Source organism: Sphaerodactylus townsendi, linkage group LG05 (genome assembly GCF_021028975.2).
Source record: "Sphaerodactylus townsendi isolate TG3544 linkage group LG05, MPM_Stown_v2.3, whole genome shotgun sequence".
Taxonomy (NCBI): Eukaryota; Metazoa; Chordata; class Lepidosauria; order Squamata; family Sphaerodactylidae; genus Sphaerodactylus; species Sphaerodactylus townsendi.
In genome coordinates, this window is record NC_059429.1 from 76,420,334 (window position 1) to 76,439,699 (window position 19,366).

The 19,366-nt window shown below is 43.8% G+C and overlaps 1 protein-coding gene across 5 annotated transcripts in view; it reads right to left on the reverse strand.

The window, feature by feature from the left end:
* SZT2 (SZT2 subunit of KICSTOR complex) overlaps nucleotides 1-19,366 on the reverse strand; it is a 92,667-nt gene that overhangs the window by 27,235 nt on the left and 46,066 nt on the right. For all 5 annotated transcript variants that reach the window (XM_048497163.1, XM_048497159.1, XM_048497161.1 and 2 more), the window contains exons 29-40: nucleotides 13,770-13,923; nucleotides 13,575-13,667; nucleotides 13,391-13,472; nucleotides 10,894-11,172; nucleotides 10,580-10,715; nucleotides 10,364-10,480; nucleotides 10,212-10,275; nucleotides 9,818-10,003; nucleotides 4,092-4,385; nucleotides 3,796-3,976; nucleotides 1,776-1,850; nucleotides 1,430-1,568 (exon numbers count right to left, since the gene is read on the reverse strand). In XM_048497163.1, coding sequence (XP_048353120.1) covers nucleotides 1,430-1,568; nucleotides 1,776-1,850; nucleotides 3,796-3,976; nucleotides 4,092-4,385; nucleotides 9,818-10,003; nucleotides 10,212-10,275; nucleotides 10,364-10,480; nucleotides 10,580-10,715; nucleotides 10,894-11,172; nucleotides 13,391-13,472; nucleotides 13,575-13,667; nucleotides 13,770-13,923 — 1,800 coding nt within the window. The remainder of the gene's footprint in view (nucleotides 1-1,429; nucleotides 1,569-1,775; nucleotides 1,851-3,795; nucleotides 3,977-4,091; nucleotides 4,386-9,817; nucleotides 10,004-10,211; nucleotides 10,276-10,363; nucleotides 10,481-10,579; nucleotides 10,716-10,893; nucleotides 11,173-13,390; nucleotides 13,473-13,574; nucleotides 13,668-13,769; nucleotides 13,924-19,366) is intronic.

Consider the following 19,366-nt stretch of genomic DNA (forward strand, 5'->3'; position numbering starts at 1 on the left):
AAAAAGTCTCATGGGGGCAGAAGGCCCTGACAAGCTCTATGATTGAGAGCAATAAAATGTAAAAAAAACCTGATGATGATCATCTGTTATTGCGTCACTAAGGCCCGTTTCACATGGGCCAGGGAAGCAGCTGCACACCGGTATAAATGATACTGGTGGAGCCCCAGGTCCATTCACATGCTTCTGTGAGGGCACCTTCACACGGAGGTGCCTTTGTTTTGTTTTTCAGCTTCCCTTCCCTGCGCAGCTCTGCAGGGATAAGGAAACAGCCCCCCATGGCCATGGCAACGCCTCAGGGGTCGGAGGCCAGGAGGCGTATCCCCTCGTCCCCACGCAGCTGCACAGGGAAGGGAAGAGTTGAAAAAAATGGGTACGCCTAAAAGCACTGCCCTCGACCTGGTGCAGTTTGCTCAGCACTGGTTGCACAACACTGTTTTCAAAAAAACTCACTCATTGAGCGAGTTTTGAAAACAGCGTTTCCCCACCAATTGTGGGAAAAAAGCACGGTGCTGCCTCATTTCAGAGGCAGCAGTCATGTGAACAGCGCCCCAGGAACAGTGTTTTTACCGTTTCTGGGGTGCTGTTTTTGGCCCATGCAGAACGGGCCTAAGAGATTGAACATAACGACATACAGGAAACAGTTGAGCACCAAGACAGGGTGGTAGCAGGAGACTAGCTGACCTCAGTATAGTCTCTGTTCTTTGTGGAATGTATCCTTGAGGGGAGGAGAGGGTGGCACTGTCTGTAGACATTTTTAGGATGCGCTATAAGGCCATGTAATTTGTAAAGGCTTTTATTTCATTTTAATGAGATTTGAGCTCAGACATTTTGTTTCAGAGGAGATTAAATGGGTTTTTACAGCATGTTATATGTTTTTAATTTTTGGAATTATAAGGAAAAAGTTCCACGAAGCAAGTGGTAAGCTGAAGTATTCCAGTCAAAAGTTCTGCCAGAAGTCGGTTTCAGGTAGCCAGCTAAAGACTGACTCAGCCTTCCATCCTTCTGAGGATGGGAAAATGCTGGGCGGGGGGGGGGGGGGGAGTGCAGACATTCGGGGAAGGCAATGGCACACCCGACCCCCCCCCCAAGCATAGTCTGCCTAATAAATGTTGTGATGTGACATCACCCAATGGTCCGGAAATGGCCCAGTGTTTGCACAGGGGGCTACTTTTCCTTTTTAAAATTGACTTGAGTCATAAGAAAAAAGACAGGATTTAATATTTTAATTAATAAATGAAAGTATTCCCTCCTCTTCCATCTTCAGGGACAGCAAAAACAGCTCGTGCTGTCACACAACAGCTGTAGTCCTCAACTAAGATAAAGTAGTGGGGGGGGGGGGGAATCAGAGAGACCTCTGTGTAAACGCCATAATTATCTTCTTGAGAATCAGAAGGAGGCACTGGAAAGGGAAAGAAGAAGAGACTACTACCGTGTGTGCGAACAGACTTCTACCCGATCATGGTGGATTTTTACGATCAGCCAGAAGTCAGGCATGAGAGGGCACTTGGATTCCAGGTCACTCATCACTGCCTCCTCACATTCAGAATCGCTGCTGCCACCATCATACCCTGGAAAATTAATGCACACACACACAATCTTGTGAGTGACTTGGCCAATCTATCCAGGTGGAAGGCTAATAACAAGGGCCTCGCAGAGTCTCTTGTTTATACAAAGCCAGTACTTAGGCTCTAGTAAAATAAATCCTAACTGTACCTATTCCACAAAACATCTTTCTCTTAGTTTCTGCACAAGGATAATCCAGTTTATCCACTCACCAAGGAGATCAGAATCCATGCTACCTTGGCTGGACACCAGGCTGTGAACCTGACTGGGATGCTGTTTCCCACAGCCTGTAGGGAAGAGAGGTCAGAAGCTCTTGACAAATCGCCCCCAGTGACATTTTGAGTCCCACAGTTATCTCCTTATTATGTCCGAGATTCATCTCAAGCCCTTCAGCTGGGAGTTTATAGCCCAGACATCAACAAATGGATTTACAAAACAAAGATGCCAGCATGACATAAAGTTGTTTTTACTCCAGCTGCTACATGAATTGTTTGATGAAAGAAACTGAACAAGTTTAACTTCATGAAGCAACGCAAGTGCTGCAGCCTTTTTATAGCTTATGATCTCAGGAACCCAACACCACTAAAGGGCCTTTGATTACAGAAAAATTAATATTAAAGCAGGGAAACAAGGAAAAGCACTTCACAGAACACCTTTAGGAGAGGAAGGGCAAGGGCGAGTTTTTTGCAAATATAGCCTGCTTTCATGTCAACAGTTCTGGCATCTGAAATGGACCTTTTTGTTCAACAAGCAATTTAAAGTGTGTGTTTTCACTGCTTCTTACAAAGTACAGCCATGGCAAATGGTATACATTATAAAACACAGCAAATATCTTCGCTGTCTTAAGGTTAACTTCTTAAGGATAAAAGTCTTAAAAATAATGAGGGTGAAATCAAGCAGTTCTTATGGTCCGGACAACTGCTGGAAATTAAGAGAGAGAGCCAGTAAGAGCTGCTTGTCATTTTCAGTGTGATCCTTTCCATTTCTGAACTGTGTTACATAAAATAAGAATTTGAATAATATTAAAAATAGCAGGTGGCTGACCTGAACAAAGCATAATATTTCCTTCTGCACAAAAGGTGGACAAGTAAATCGATAAAAACAATTTAAAAAACAAGAAAGAAGACATATAGAAAAACTCAGCAAAATAGAAAGCGAAAGATTAGCTGAACAGAAAAGTGAAATGAACCTCCCAGGGTTTACCCAAGTTCGGTATGTGGCCTAAGCAGAACAAAACGGCTAACAATTAGCCAGACATGAGAACGCTTTCTGAAGACCTTTACTGTTAGACAAATTCCAAACAAAATCTACCTCAAAATGTGTAAGTATTCTAACAAGCCATCTTCAACGTTTTATTCTTGGCAAAAGGATGAGAATTTGCACTGGTTTGTTATAACAAATGCATCGTCAATCATCTGTAGTCTGTCACCATCAGCAGGAAGCACTTGTTTCACTTTGGCTCACAAAGCCTCAGGAAGATTCCCTCAGCCACTGATGTATGTGTCCATATTGACTGCTGTCAAGTCACTTCCGACTTACAACAACTGTATGAATTAATGACCTTTTCAAACTGCCAGATTACTTATTCTATACTTTTGCAACTTGCTACATATTATAGAATGGAACAGAAGAATTTAGGCGGGTAATATGCCAACCAAGATTTTACAGAGAAATATGGTTTTTTTTTTATAATAAGCATTGCTTCGTTACATTGTAAATTCTTATGGTAATTACAGAATATGAACTTTATGAACTTCTATGAAGTTCTCAATATTAGCCACAAATGGAAAGATCACTGTATTTGTGTCCACAGAAATGGAAAAAAGCATGGAAGTCAAAGAAACCTGGCTTAAAAGTATGCAAAGAACACCTTGGATTAGAGGTGCAGACTGCCGGGGTCAGAGGCAAGAACAGTTCTGCTTGCACAGATAATAAAGCACTGAGGCTTTATTATCTAGGTACACAACTGCACTCTTTTTGGCATGGACTTTGGCTCACAATGGAGATCTCTGAAAATTGTTGAAGGGCCTGGCAATTTGCCAGCCATTTCCTTTTCTTTCCAAGTAATCCCATCAGCCTTGTCTTGGGAAAACATAACTGCTTAGGTTGCAAGATGATTTCAATTAGTCTAAGGTTTTAAACAATCCAATTTATCTCAAACCATGCTCTCTTGCACTCTACTTTTCATCACCTGGTCCCCATTAAAACATTCAGTTGGAGGCAAATCTTCACCTTCCCTGCCTGTAGTCACAGAGTCTGCCAGACTCGCAACAGATGGTGTAGCCGAGGGAGATTTCTCATTGTTCCACTTCTCCAAGGAGCAAACCAGCGGCTGAGTCAAAGTAGATTCCTCATCCACAGAGCAGCGCTCCAAAGTACTGGCCTGCTCCAGCCTTGAAACGTCTTCTGATAGCTGCATTACAGTGAAGGGGACAGAGAAAGACTTAATTCCAAAGGAGAACACAATCTAGGATGTACCCTTCCCAGCTATCATCCCTGCAATATGAGCACTGTCTTTAATAGCCTACCGTACCATACGCCTGGTTACTCATCCTCAGTAATTCTCCGGACTCCAATCCAGTCCTGCTTTCACTTGCTGTCCATGCCCAAGGACCATGAGCCTCCTCAGGGGGAGTGGAACAAGGTAAGGAGCCTTCCGTCCTGTTGCTGATATCACACCTGCCTCCTGTCATGGTGTTTGCAAGTGTCACTGGAGGACTGGGCCCACCTACTGAGGCAGGCAGGCGACCAATGGAGACATAGTAGAAATCATTCCCCTCAGCATTGAGCACATAGCCTAGTAGGGCCATTCTCTGGAACTCCTGCAAGAAGAGAATGCAGTGAAGCTCCATGGACAAGGAACAAACAATAAACAGTTGCAAGGATGCTGGAGAAGATTGCCCAGGTAGCTCTAGAAAGTACTAAAAAGCCCCACTGAAAGATACTGGCTATCCCTGCAGGGGGGGTCATCTTTCTTTTTTCTTTTATTCTATTTATACTCTGTCCTCCCTGGCCAGCCCTTGAAGCCCCTCCTAAGAAGCCTTGCTAAGATGCAGAAAATGTCTGGCCTAAGTAGAACAAATCCCCCTGTGGGGCCATACATTTAAACACGTGGTAGTTACAAAACTCTAGGTCTTGGGGATGAGACTGATTATCAGGATTCAGTTCAATCAGATTTCAGGCCTGATTTTGGAATGGTAACTGTCTTGGCCACCCCAAGATGTTCACAAATTGCGGTTGGTTTTAATAGCCAACTATTACGTTCTATACCAGGGGTCTGCAACCTGCGGCTCTCCAGATGTTCATGGACTACAAATCCCATCAGCCCCTGCCAGCATGGCCAATCCCATCAGCCCCTGCCAGGGTGGCCAAGGTTGCAGACCCCTGTTCTATACCAACCTCTTAGAGAAGGTTAATCAGCATGTGGGTAATGGTGATTCATTGGAGATTATATACTTCTGACAATTTACCTTACTAAAGACTCCTGAGTAAGCTTAGCACTCATGGAATAAAAGGACAGGTCCTCTTAAAAATTGATTGAATCACTGAAAGTAAGGAACAGGAATAAATAAACTTCTTACAATTGGAGTGGTGTGTGCGGGGGTGGGTGGGCAGCTGGTGCCTCCAGGTCAGAAAAGGGAGCTCTGTGAGGAGAGGGCAGCACATCACCCAGTTCCTCATTTCTCTATTTCTCCTCTCTCTGGCGGAATCCTAACCTTTCCCCACTTTGCCTCTGCTGCCCCACCAACCAGCCAACTGTCTTAGACAGCTCCAGCTATAGCTGTACATGGTATGGTCCCAATCCTATTACTGCTTCCCAGCCTCAAGGTCAGTGTGAAGAAAATGCTAGTGTGAGATTTTCAGAATGTTCTCAAAGGTTATTAGGTATTTGGGGCTGACCCTGGACAAAGACCTACTTGCCAGTGTTATGATTGTGCACCTTGAAGCCATGGCAATTATTTTCACATGAGAAGAATTACTTTGTGCCCCACCCTTTTCTGGAAATGCTGGTGGCTAACACCACATAATATGCACACATGTAATTAAAAATAAAATGAGTCAGGAAGATTGGGTGACAGGAATTGGGTTTCTCTGGAGACAGCCCATGTGGATTAAACACCAAACAGAGGAGTAGAATGCCAGTCATAAAACAACAACAACAAATAAAACCCAAACTGACTGGGGATAGGAAGACGAGGGCAACGTGACAGATGACCTGACTGGGAGAGTTTGTGGTATCTTCCATGAAGGGAAGTTTGGAGGTTTACACCTAAGCAGGCAGAAGGTTTCAAAGGTTTCTTTGTTCTATGGTCAAATACTTCACCTGGATGCTGTGATCTATGATGGAATCCAAACTGCTCTGCAAAGGGGCAGCAGGGAGTTTGGAGATGTGTTTGCATCAACTAAGGCAACTGTCTTGTAACTTAGCTAGACTTACGTTTTATGTTTATTTTCTTAAATCTACCTGCTAGGCTGGACAGGAATTTTCCATGTATGTGCACTGTCTAATCTTTAATAATGAAGCTTTTTTCCCCATTTAAAAAAGCAGACTTTGACTCAAATCCTACTCACACCCAGGAGACCGTTCTTACATAAGACTTGCATGCATGGGGGGACCTAAAGTAATTGGAAGCTCTGACCTTTGTACTTGTTCAGAGGCAACTTTACTGGCGTTCTCCAAGGCTGAACTCTATACGCTGGGGTAGTGGAACTGAGGAGGAACATATTTTTACATGCAGGCAGACACACGACACACATATGAGAACAAGCAGATCCAGGGTAGGTTTGTGACAGCCAGTATCATGTAGGAGAGTGCCTTTGTGGAACGCTGCCCCAACATATGACCTCTACTGAGTGTCAGAGTGCAACCATAATGATTTGCCAAAACTACTCATCCGTTTTCAGTATCACTGACCACGGGACCAGCATCACTGACCTCTGGACTGGTTGCAGTATACCGTTAGCTCTGTTCTTATCTTGCTGAGTGGAACCAGAAGGTGGTGCTGGGTGACAGCTGCTCAGCATTTATGCTGTTGGGTTCCCCAAGGTTCTATTGCATGTGCCACGTCACTCAGTATCTGCATACAGTCCAGAGAGTTAGTTAATTGCCATCAGGATGCTGATTATAAGCAACAACATTTCTCCATTTCAGCAGCATCAGTTGAGGATGTTCCAGAAAGAGCTGGATGTGCAGGAAGAAGGCCAAGGAACTGAATAAAGTGATTTCTATGTCGAATCAGAAACTGAGAAGTCATGGATGGAGCGGCAATCCCCTTGAAAGATGATATTAACAGTTAGGGATGCTAATACATCTGTGAGCACAGCTGGAGGCTCAGGTATCCTATGTGACACATTGCATCTTTGGCCAGGTCCAGTTGGCTTGCTAGCTGTGGCCCCTCCTCTGAAGGCATGAACTGGATAGTTACAATCTAGTCACATCTCCTTTGCTAATTCACTAGCTACCAATTCATTTCTGCACTCAACTTCAAATGCAGATGATTTGAAGGATTCCTGAATCCCATATGAAGTGGTCTGATTACAGCAGTCATTATCTGAAGCCCTACTCTGGTTCCTCCAGTATCTAGAACAGGGGTAGGGAACCTTTAACACTTAAAGAGCCATTTGGACCCGTTTTCCACGGGAAAAGAAAACACTTGGAGCCGCAAATAATTTTTGACATTTAAAATAAAGATAACACTATATATATTTAGGGTTTTTTAACCTTTTACTCCGCTCATTCTGAGAAGCGCATGGATGCGCCCGCCCTGCTGCTTGCAGGGCGGGCAAGGATGAAGCCGGCGGCTTGGCCTCGCCGACCACTGGGAAAGCGCCCGCCCCGCTCCAACGGGGCGGGTGAGAGGGGAAGCCCGCGGCGCGGCCCAGCTGACCGTGGGCAGTTGGTGCACCGGCCCTGCTGCCTGCAGGGCGGGCAAGAATGGGGCCGGCGGCTCGGCTCGTGGAGCCACAGTGCAAGGGCAGAAGAGCCGCATGCGGCTCTCGAGCCGCAGGTTCCCTACCCCGATCTAGAATGAGGCAAGCCACTATGAAAGCCAGGACATTTTTGGTGGGGTGCCTTAATTATGGAACTATGCTATTCCAGGGTAAAGTAATATCAGAACAGGTATGATTACCAAAAAATGGAAGTAATTCAGATTGAATTCCTTAGATCTCTGTTCGGAGTGCTTTGCTGAGTATCTAATGCCTTGCTCAGGCAAGAATCAGGATCAGTCCCATTAGAAACACGTGCTTGGTTTCAAACTTGTCATTTCTGGCTCAAACTCAGTTTTCTTCCTTCTGGTCTAATGTTGTTAATTTTTGTTGATAATTATAATTCAAAGTGGATGAAGGAAGTGGAGGATGAAATCTATCACCCCGGTTTATTTAACACAGTTCTGCTTGGATATCAAAAGCGAGGGTAGCTGTTAAGCAAAGGTAATGGAATATTGCATTTTAAAATTACATAGAACCATTCTGGTTTGGTACTAGGGAACAGTGATAAAAACTATGCTCCCTCAAAGCATCTATATACGTTAGAATACCCTAGAGATCATAGAACAATTACCTTAGCTTTGCTTAATGTCTCCACATGCTTTGTTGGAAGAGAGGTATACTCAGATTCCCTATGCACGACATTCATGTCCATGCCAGTTGGGAATGATGGAAACTACTGAACATACAGAGGCGTAGCTCCAAGGGGACGGGGGGGATGCACTGGGTACATGCCCCTGCGGGGGTGTGGTGAGGGTGTTCCGGGATGTTCTTGGGCGGGGGTGTGGCAGGAGAGAAGGATGCACCAGTGAACCGGGCGCTTTCCCCCCTCACTCTGTCCCTGTGAACATGTGCCCTTACATGGCTGCTTTTATCAGAACATTTGTATTAGATATATTACTTTAATTTTGTTTAAATTTCTTGGTAGAACAAACCATTTTTATGTCACTCTTCTTGCAGATAGTGCTGCAGAAACATCCTATAAGATAGAAAAATTCTACGCTACAGCATGCAAAATAAGGCAAAAGAAAGTGGCTTATTTGTAATAATTGTATCATTTTCATTTATATTTTATACGGATCAATATTTTATTGACTCGAATATTTGTAATATCTAGTGCTTACATTTTTGGTTGCTGATCTTGGACTGTAATAAAATTGATTTGATGTTTGAACTCCCTGAGTAAAGTACCATCAAGTTGCAGCTGACTTACAGGAATCCCAGCAATAGGATTCAAGGCAAGTGATTAAGCAGAGGTGGTTTGCCAGTGCCTTCCTCTGCAGAGTCTTACTTGGAGGTCTCCCTTCCAAATACTGACCTTGCTTAGATGCCGAGATCAGGCTATACTATGCTGCCTTTCCTCTATGGAGCCCCCACCCAACAAATATCGGCCTGGCATAAAGTTTGCTAAATTTTTGGTGCCAGTCAGAGATATTTCTTTTTAAACTAGGCTCTTTTGATTGTGTGGGGCACTAGTGTTGGGGCTGGGGGGAGAGAATTAATGTTCTATACATGTGAAAATCTTTATGCTATGGATGTTGACATTTTGTCTCTGTTTACATTATTAAAGGTAAAGGTAATCTCCTGTGCAAGCACTGTGTCATTGCTGACTCATGAGATGATGCCACATCTCGATGTTTACTAGACAGCTTATGTTTACAGGGTGGTTTGCCACTGACTTCAGCAGTCAGCTATACTTTAGTCTCAGAAGTTGGATACTCATTTTACTGACTTCAGAAGGATAGAAGGCTGAGTCAACCCTAAGCCAACTACTTGAACCCGATTTCCATCGGGATTGAACTCAAGTCATTGGCAGAGCTTTGACTGCAGTACTGCAGGATACCACTCTGTGTCAGTACTGCAGGATACCACTCTGTTCCTAGATAAATTTAAATTATTACTGCTGATTATTTGAAAATAATGCCAATTAATTCACATTTTAAATCTGACTCCTACTAATGTATTCCTGTGATCACAGTGTAAGCAATGACTATGTGACTGCTACTGTTTTAAAATATGATTACTTTGTGCCAGTCTTCTAAAATTATTTTAACTACCTGTAAGCTTTATTTGAGAAAAGAGAATGGATAATATTAAAATAAATGAATTACATTCTTCAGGCATAAAAGTGAGAAAGCAAGGCATGGATGGCTCTTTGGAGGGACTAGCTGCTGCTCACAACCTGAGAATTGAAAATCTCAGGACTGTAAACAACAGCAGGCATACAGAGAAAGTCTAAATAAGGTAAGGATGGAGCATTACTTACCTCACGAAACCTTTCTAGAGAACTCTCAGGACCAAACACAAACTGTAAGGGGACAGCCTCAAAATGGCAGCTTGGACGGCCTTGGGAACTGTAAACATGTGAAGCCACCCGGCTCAAGATATCAGTAGTGATTGGGTGTGAGTGGCGCAATGCTGACACAATTTCATCATCCAAAAGCCAGCGGATCTGAAGCACAAAAGATGGAAAGTCATGAGAGGCATATACAGGCCCTGTTGCAAAGGTTATTGCCAGCAGCTACATTCCTGTCAAAGCTTCCGAACTGATACTTGGCTAGATGCCAAGATTCAGAGACGGCAGTAAAATAAGAAAGTGCACAGGAGGAATATTTCATTAGTGTCAAAGAACAGGAGCTGCTAGGGACAAGTGAACTCACCTCTGTCATGGTGGTTTCAACAGCTTGCCTGTGTACTCCGGGAAGGTTAGAGAGTGCTGGATGCCTTAAAAAGCAAGAAGAATGCAAAGTTCTGGTGAAGTAGCTAGAATTTGGGCAGCCTAGCACAAAGAGTAGATATAGAGGATTTATACCCATCATCCACAGTTGATGGTAGCCTGTCCAAGTTGTGTATAAGCTCCTCGTCGGAGCGGAAGGAGGAGGGCCGGCCTGGGGAACGGGTGAAGGAGGCACTACTCTCAGACGTGTACCTGCCAGAAAAGAGGGGATGAACTACTGGCTTCCAATGGGACCAAACCAACCCATTTTTATGTCCTCCCTCCACACAACCCAGTGCCATTAGGTCCTACCTATTATGATGCAAGTCGTTCACCATTTCAATCTCCAATGGAAGAGTCAGAACAAAAATATCAAGGGTTACACAAAGATCACAGAGGTCAATGGTGTGCATCGCCTTGCAGCTCTCAAGGCAGCCTAGAACCTCTCCTAGAGAAAGGAAACAGAAATCAATCAGGAAAGAGTACAACTGATCTGATCCACTTTCAAATACCTGGGGAGGTTGGGATTCAACCCTATGACCCCCCAGGCCATTTCTACAGCTTACACTAAACTTGCATTTCCTGTGGTCCCTATGACCCCACACCAAGCCTAAAACCTCACTCACCCAGGCATGTGGGCAGCGAACAAACAGGCTTAGAACTATGCTGATTACGCAGTTTCACGGAACATGTCAGATGCACAAAGAGGGGTGGCATGTCCTGCTCGAGTAGTTCTTGCTCTGCTAGAGAGTCTCCCAGCACACTGAAGGAGTCCTCTTCTTGGTTAACTGTGTTGGTGTCTGATAGCGAATCTGTTTCTAGAAATTCATGGTCCAGTCGGTCCCGATATTCCACTTCCAGTTCTGGGTCACTCTCAGTGCCAATGCCACAGGCAGATGCATTCCCTGTGTACAAAGAACTTATTAGGCAAGCTGAATAAAACCATAAGTTTAGGAAAATGCTGTACCGAAAGGATGACTGGACTTTAACTCAAACTAAAATACTCCAACACTGCAATCCAGATGGGGGGGGGGGGTTGTGGAGGTGGCCGGGGACTGGCGCTGCAAAGGTGACACCTCCACAGGGGCGTCAGGTGGCATGAAAAGGAGGGAAAGTCTAAATCTCTGCAGTCACCTAAGTCACTCCATAAAACAAGCAGGCTTACACCACCCTTTCATGCAGCATTAAGTCTGCAGGGCCAGAGCTGGTATTCTGGACTGGTGGAGGCTGATTAAAGTTGGCTCCACCCCCAGGAATGAACCACCCCATCCCACCCCCACATTGGCATCCAGCGTAGCTCCACAGCAGTTCAGACTTCCACATTTGCCTGCCACAGAGCTATGGGGCAGCAGGACGCCAGCATTTTTGCTTCCCCTCTCCAGTGATGTGGGTGCCCTTATGCTAACAGAGGGGGCAAACATGTTGGTGCAGCCATCCACTGCTCCCACAGAATAATTGCCACCCTCCCCCCTGATCCCCATCTGGCTTGGGTGGTACAACTCTCCAACAAGTTTACCTGGAAGAGATAAATGCTCTGTGAATACTGAGATGATAAGTTTTGGATATTACATGAAATCCTGGCACCTGTCTGCAAGTCAGACTTGCCTCCGAAGTATCTCACAAATTGTACATCGTAGCAGTAAAAATGCATGCAGGAACACTGTTACAACATGCCAGTTTTTGAAAGTATAGATTAGAGCTATCCTTTTAGGATAGTTTTCTCAGTGGTTCATGAGCCAAATTTCTCTCAGGCACATGCTAATATACACTTGAAAAAATATAGAGATACACTTCCAAATGAACGGGACTGAATGCTCTGTGGGAAATGTCAAATCATAACCAAATACTGCAATATTTGTAATGAAGAAAACACAGAGATAAAAGGACATGTGATTACTTGCATACATACTGATTATACATTTTTCCAGCCAATTATCTATGTAAGCATATTGGACTTTAGAAACCAAGGTGATGGGCATTAACTTTGAATTTGAGAAAATCTCCAAAGGTTTTTCCATGTAGAAAGCAAGCTGCCTAGTGTTCCTTCCCAGGTAACACAAACTCCATGCCGGTCAGAACAATGTGCCATAAGCTTCCTAGAAATTTCACTCCTGACTGCCCTGCACTCCATTTAATTTCTTTATTCAGTAGATTCAGCAGTTGCCAGTGGTATTCTCACCAGCTAATAAAATATGGCTCTTAGGTTTGTTAGAGGTTCTAGGGAAAAAGATGTCTCATACACAACTGAGGGTTATAACTCTTCTGACTGATACTGATCAGTTGTTCTAATGTTAAGGCTCATCCAATTTGCTGTCACAGAGGGCCTTGATAGCCTTGGGCCAGACAACTAACTGCTTAGGGATAATGGGGATGTTTTTGAGATGAATTGGGAACCATATGGGCTACTTCTAAGTAAATTAGAGCTCACTTGAACTGGATCTATACCATAACTTTTTCACTAACATCTTGCAGCATTGGCCAGTTTTATTTTATTTACACTATTTATAGTCTGCCTACTAACAATAAGCTATACTCAGCAGTACGGACCACAATCCTACTCATTTATCCAAGTAAGTTGAGTGGTCTTGGGATAACTGGATAAGGCAATAACAGGGGAATTGAAACCTCACTATACAGCCCTTCCATGTGACTGCCTCTGTTCAAAAGGGACTGAATCTATTTAAGGAGTGGAGAAGCCACCAAGGACATTCCAAGCAACTTCACCGGTTTAACACCTGCACAACACCAGGAAGCTTAGACTCTTACATTTCTTCTCCCTGCTCCTAGCCTGCTGATGTTAGAGAGAAAAGTGGCTCAGTTTCAACAGCTCTAAAGGACCTCACCACCCTTTCATGGGTGCACATAATCCTTTCTCCAGCCAATTCAAGGAGGCAAAAGGAATTCTGTATTGAAAATTACATGCACCACAGCATTCAGGAACTTCAATAATATAGCAATACAAAGTAAGACTTGTTTTACTGGCTTATTTTATTGACTTGTTCGACTATGTGGTTTGTTTTACTGGTTTGGTTGGTTTAATTGTTTCAGTGTGAACTGCCAAGAGACTGACTGGAAACAGGACATACATTTCCTAACACAAAGGGACCGCAGAAGCTCCCTTACCTTCATCAGCTGCCAGATCAGTTTCAGAACTCTCTACATCTTCACTGATTTTCCTATCTGTATGGTCCTGAGACAGTTCCTCCTGAGAAGAGACAAGAGGTCACTTGTGTCCCACATACAAAGTCTGGAAACTCCTATGTTTGGCTCTTTAGTGTCCCTCCCTTGGCAAAATAGTTCCTCCTACCTCTTTTTTCGCAGAAGGAGGACAGTAGAAGAAATAATGGGGATTGGACGGCACTGGCTTAAAATGCAAACTACCGATCTCCAAGAATTTCTCCTAAAAAAGTAAGGGGGGGGGGGGGGAGGCAAAAAGAAAATATTTGGATGACTTGTGCTGCTGTCTTTTATCATACTTAGTAAAGCAGTATTTCCACTGTACCTGGATAATCCTGTGTAGGTCAGGGTGCGCCTGGCAGGGATGGCTGCTCTCTAGAAGTGAGAGGGGAAACTCTGGACAGCAGCTCTGCCTGGGCTCTTGGGCTGGGCAGGAAGAGACATGGGAATCTTGCTCACTGAAATCCTCCGTCTCAGCACTGCAATGTGGGTTCAGGAAAAGTCAATTCAGTCACAATAATTTCTACACACTCATCCTCAGGTGACTGATTCACCCACCGATCCCTCTGCAACATACTCCTCAAACTGAAGCAGCCCACTGTATCATACCCAACCCCCAGCCTAGATCCATACAATCAATGTGAACACTCTGATCAGTCAGGAACAAAGGACAGTTACATACAGATGACAGAATTCTCTGAGTATCTACATGAGGAAATGTAGATACTCTCTACCTCCCTCCCTTGAATGTCACTCCTCACTCCCTCCCCTCCCTCACTCCCCTTCTCTTGCACGCCACCCCTCCCCCTCCCTCCGCTAAAGTGGGTGGGCCATGTCCTGATGCTGGACCCCCTCCCTTGCATGCCACCCCTCAATACTGAGCATTTCTCCTGCCAGCAGCACATTGTAAGACCATTCTGGGTTTTTTTTTACTCTTCTAAATTTTAATACTTCCTTCAATTCTTAATATTACTTCCCAACTGGGCTTTTATTCCACTGTCTGGTTATAGCCATTTCATTTGGCCAGTTTGTCCTTGTGGGAAGAAAGAAGTTATTATTGGAGATCCTATGTTGTTAATGAGTTATAACTTGAACATCTAAACCAGGGGTAGGGAACCTGCGGCTCTCCAGATGTTCAGGAACTACAATTCCCATCAGCCCCTACTAGCATGGCCAATTGGCCATGCTGACAGAGGCTGATGGGAATTGTGAACCTAGTGGGATAAATCCTTCCCTGGAACAGGCTACACTGGCCATTCCAGCTGTCATCATGCCATCAGTCAGTAATCAAGGACATTCTGTTGTTCTATTTCCTGGACAACTCTCTTCCAGAGCTGGGTCTGGGAACAGAACCTAACAGAAATCTAGGACGCTGCTCACAGATCTAGTCCTTACAAGTTACATGGTCAGTTTTGACTGCAAAGATATTGGAACTAGTTCAATTTAGCTTGAGAGTGGCTGGAAAGTGGTCTAAAACCAGAGACTAAATTGCCCGGCATGAGACTGTTGCAGCAGCAATGATGTCAATCCTTTTTTCTTGCTGAGTTTGCAAGTTGAATAAGAAGATACAAACCTGTTGCTTAGATCACCCTTTGTCTTGGATATTTAGTTGGAATTATTACAGGAAAAGCCTTGATTAGTTGCTTTTGAAAAGTTGTGATTGCCCTCTCATCTTGGTACAACAGATTATTTCATATGCACTTGATGACTGGCTATTTGCATCTGTGTTACTTATATTTCATTTATAGTAACAAATCAGAAATTTAGAAATAGTCACATATTGTTACCAGACAGACACATTGGGGGGGGGGGGAGGGGGCATGCTTCCAAAGCCATATATCTACCTATACTGCCAACCTTGTAGGGTGGCCTAGGAATGCAGTGGCAAGATGGAATGCCATCCTCTGCATTGGCTCAATGTTACCCAAGAAAAACCTGCCTGGATCAGCCCTTGTTAACGTCAGCCTTGCATAATAACTTGCCTCACCTCTTCCTAAAGAGATTAGGTAAAGACAAAACCTTTCAGCCTACAAAGCTAGTTCCCATCTCCAGCCCTGACCCACATGCCTCCATGAAACACATGATATGCTAACAAGGATTTCATCAAGTGTTCCTACCAAAATACTAATCTCATCTTCTAGTTGCTGACTAACCCCTCCAAAGACCACCTTTATCTACATTTGGCATTATCCTGAAGTTTTTATTAAATCTGCTTCACCATAAAAAGCTGATTCCAGGCACTCCCTGGCTTAGAACATTAAGCCAAATGCTAAACCATTAAGCTTAACTTATTCACCACTTGTCATGCAAACATTTTTTTAAAGCCAGTTGTTTCGTAAGCGCCAGGTGAGCACTATGTACAGCCATGATAATCTTGTGAAGCTGTAAATCCCCAGTGGGTGGCAGCCAAGGAACTGGAAAGTGTAGGACTGAAATAACATTTCTCTTGTGGGTGTATTCGTTGTCCTACTGGTTATTAAAGGCTTGAGACAAGGGAGTGGAATACAAAGTCAAGTATTATCTATTATCAGAGTCATGTACCACTTACTACATAGAAACTATCTGCCTCAGGTAAGTTGTTGACACATGGCAAATTACTAATCACCACTAATGCAACCTCATAGTGGAACACTGTGTATTGGATCCACTGTGTATCAATCTCATTTCAGGTCTGGTCATCAGACCAAAACAGCCTCGGCTGACCTAGTGGACGACCTGAAGTGGGAGAGGGAGAGTGTGACCCTTTTAATTCTCCTGGACTTCTCAACAGCTTTTGATACTAACAATCATAGTAACTGGACTACATTTCAGGGCTGGGACTGGGAAGCATTGTTCTGCAGTGGTTTTGGTCCTACCTCAAAGATAGGTTTTAGAGTATGATGCTGGGGGACTGCTGGTTTCACCTTTGGTCTCTGGCCTACAGGTTACAGCAAAGTTCTATCTTGTCCCCTTGCTTTTCAACATCTATGTAAAGCCACTCGGAGAGGTTGTCCAGAGATTTGGGTTGAGTTGCCACAAATACCAACTGGAATCTGCTACCTAGGGAGGTAGTGAGTTCTCCCCCACTGGCAGTCTTTAAGAAGCAGGTGGCTAAACACTTGACTGAGGTGCTCTAGGCTGGTCTTGCATGGATATCTGCATTCTGAAGGCGCTTTATTAGGGAGCCAATATAAATATTTAAAAGGAAAGGAGCCAGGATACATCCCTGTCTCACACCTTTCTGTGTTAGTATTGAGCTTGACAAGTGACCTTTGTAACTATATCTCACTTGGATTCTAGTATTCTCATGTAATGCTATTATCAAATGTAGCAGCCATTTATCAATTGAAGAGTTAGACGATTTCTTCCCCTTGATATTGTATCAAAGGCTGCTTTTAGGTCGATAAATGCAGCAAACAAGGAACCCTTGGCAACTTGAACATATTTCTCAAGTAGGTGATGCAAAATAAAGCAATGGTTAATAGTTGAACGACCTGATCTAAATCCTGCTTGTTCATCCTCAAGGAAACTTTCTTGATCTAGCCAGGTACATAATTTTAAGGAAAGATGTTTGGCATACAGTTTACTAATTGTGTTCAGTAAGTTTATAAGTGTGTAGTTGGCTGGATTAGATTTACAGCCCCTTTTCAAGATGGGAACTATAACAGCAAGACCCCAATCCGTTGGTATTTGGCCTGTATTATCTATGTGAGTAAAAAGTACAGATAATGGTGGAGCTCAACCACTTTATGTTTGATTTTATTAGGTCTGGTGGGATGAAATTGCTGCCTGGGGTTTTGCCATTCTTTAAGCCCTCTATTAGTTTCTTCACTTCAATGATAGATACTGGTGGCTGTGGTGGAGTATCTTCAAGGGCTATGTTGGGGAATATAATAGGGTGCCGTTCCGTATATAAGGTAGCAAAATGTTGAATCCAGGAATCGGCACTGACTTCAGTAGCCGTAGAAATTGGAACTCTTGGTGAACAATTGGATGTTAACTTCCAAAATCCTACAGTATTATTAGATGTCACCAACTTGATAAGCCTTTCCCAATTTTCCAAAATTGCTACTCTCTTTTTATACCTTATCACAGCTTTGTATTCTCTTTTGGCTTCTTGAACTCTTAATTTAGTGGTTGATATTAGGTTAACTCTGAACTCATTAAAACATCTCATAAGAGGGGGTTTTTTTTTGCTGCAACACACACCTGGTCAAACCATCCCTGTAAAAAAATCTTTGATCTGCCATATATGGACCCTCTTTTAGTTAGGAGGGAAGTTAAGCTTTGTGTGAGTTTCTCATAAGTACTTACAAAAATCTGGTATACATATTTCTGACCCTTTCAGTGTTCGTCCACTCAGTTATTCTTTCATTAAGCTGAGGGCTCCATTTAACTTTACATTTCCCTGGTTTAGTAAATGAGTCCAAATGTATTTGGTTCTTATATATTATTGATTCCGCTCCTAAATTACAATGAAGTATCAGAGGGAGGTGATCGCCATCAGACCTCAGCAACACAAGAAATTTCTCTGTCATTGCAGCAATATCATCGGATACAATTAGATAATCTATGGTGGAGGACTTAGAACCAGTCTAAAAGGAAAGGCTGGTCATGCATTGAGCAAGGGTTGAACTACATGACCTATATGGTCCCTTCTAACTCTATGATTGCATGATTTATATGATTCAATATGCAGATGACACTCAGTTCTATTCCATCACATCCCAGGTAAGATGTAGAAACTGGGAACAGGCGCATCAAAGCAATTTGTAATAGATGAGGGCTAATCAACTGAAACTTAATCCACAAAAACAGTGGTACTACTGTTGGGGGAAGGTATGATCTGGGACTGGAAATATAACCTGTTCTGGATGGGGATGAACTTCCCCGAAAGTAGGAGGTCTGTAGCTTAGGGGTGCTTCTGGACTCGGGTCTCCTGGTGGCTAAAAAGATGGCAGTAGTGGCAAGGTGTGTCTGTCATTTTCGGGGTGAAGACCTTTTTGTTTCTTTCGGTGGACAGCTTACTGATCCTCTTTCCTGGTTGTGTTGTGTCTGTATATCTACATGTTTATTGCATTGTTAAATATTTTAATTATATGTTTTAATGCCTTGATGTTCACTACCTTGGGGACCCCTATTTGAGTGGAAATGCAGCACAGAATTTTTTTAAACAAATAAATAAAACTGCTTGTGCTGCACAAATTACTCCATTTCTGGTTCACAATCCAACTGACCTTCAAGGCCCTTTACTACATTCTCTATAGATGAGGCACAAATCCCTTCATTTGGTTAGGCTCCTACCCTATGGAACAGGCTCAATGAGAAGGGGGTGGGAGATGGGCACAGCATTTAAAAGATTTTCAGCGAACTGCAGATTGGGGGTGGAGGCTGAATGGTCACTGTAGTCAGTGAATGCTCACACAGACACACATGTCCTCATGGCCAGTGTAAGTCATGTCGCTCCGCCAAGATCTTCCTGCCACCTTAGAGACAATAAGTGAACTGGAGGCACCCTTGCCGTCTTCTGGCCCTTGTTTGGCCCAGTTCTCCCTGCTCTCGGAAGCTGCTGTCGACAGGGTCTTGGCTGCTTTTAGACCTACTACCTGTCCTCTGGATCCGTGCCCCTCCTGGCTTATTAAAGCGTGCCAGGCGGAGTTACGACCCCACCTGTTCAGTATCATCAATAGCTCCCTCGAGCAAGGAGTTTTCCCTGGTGGGTTGAAGGAGGCAGTGGTCCGCCCACTCTTGAAAAGACCATCGTTAGATCCTGATGATCTGGCCAATTACCACCCTGTCTCGAATCTTTCGTTTCTGGGGAAGGTAATTGAGAGAGTGGTGTTGGAGCAGCTTTGGGGTTTCCTGGAGGACACATCGGCTTTTGATCCTTCCAGTCCGGTTTCCATGCTGGGCATGGGACGGAGACTGTTATTCGTCATTTAT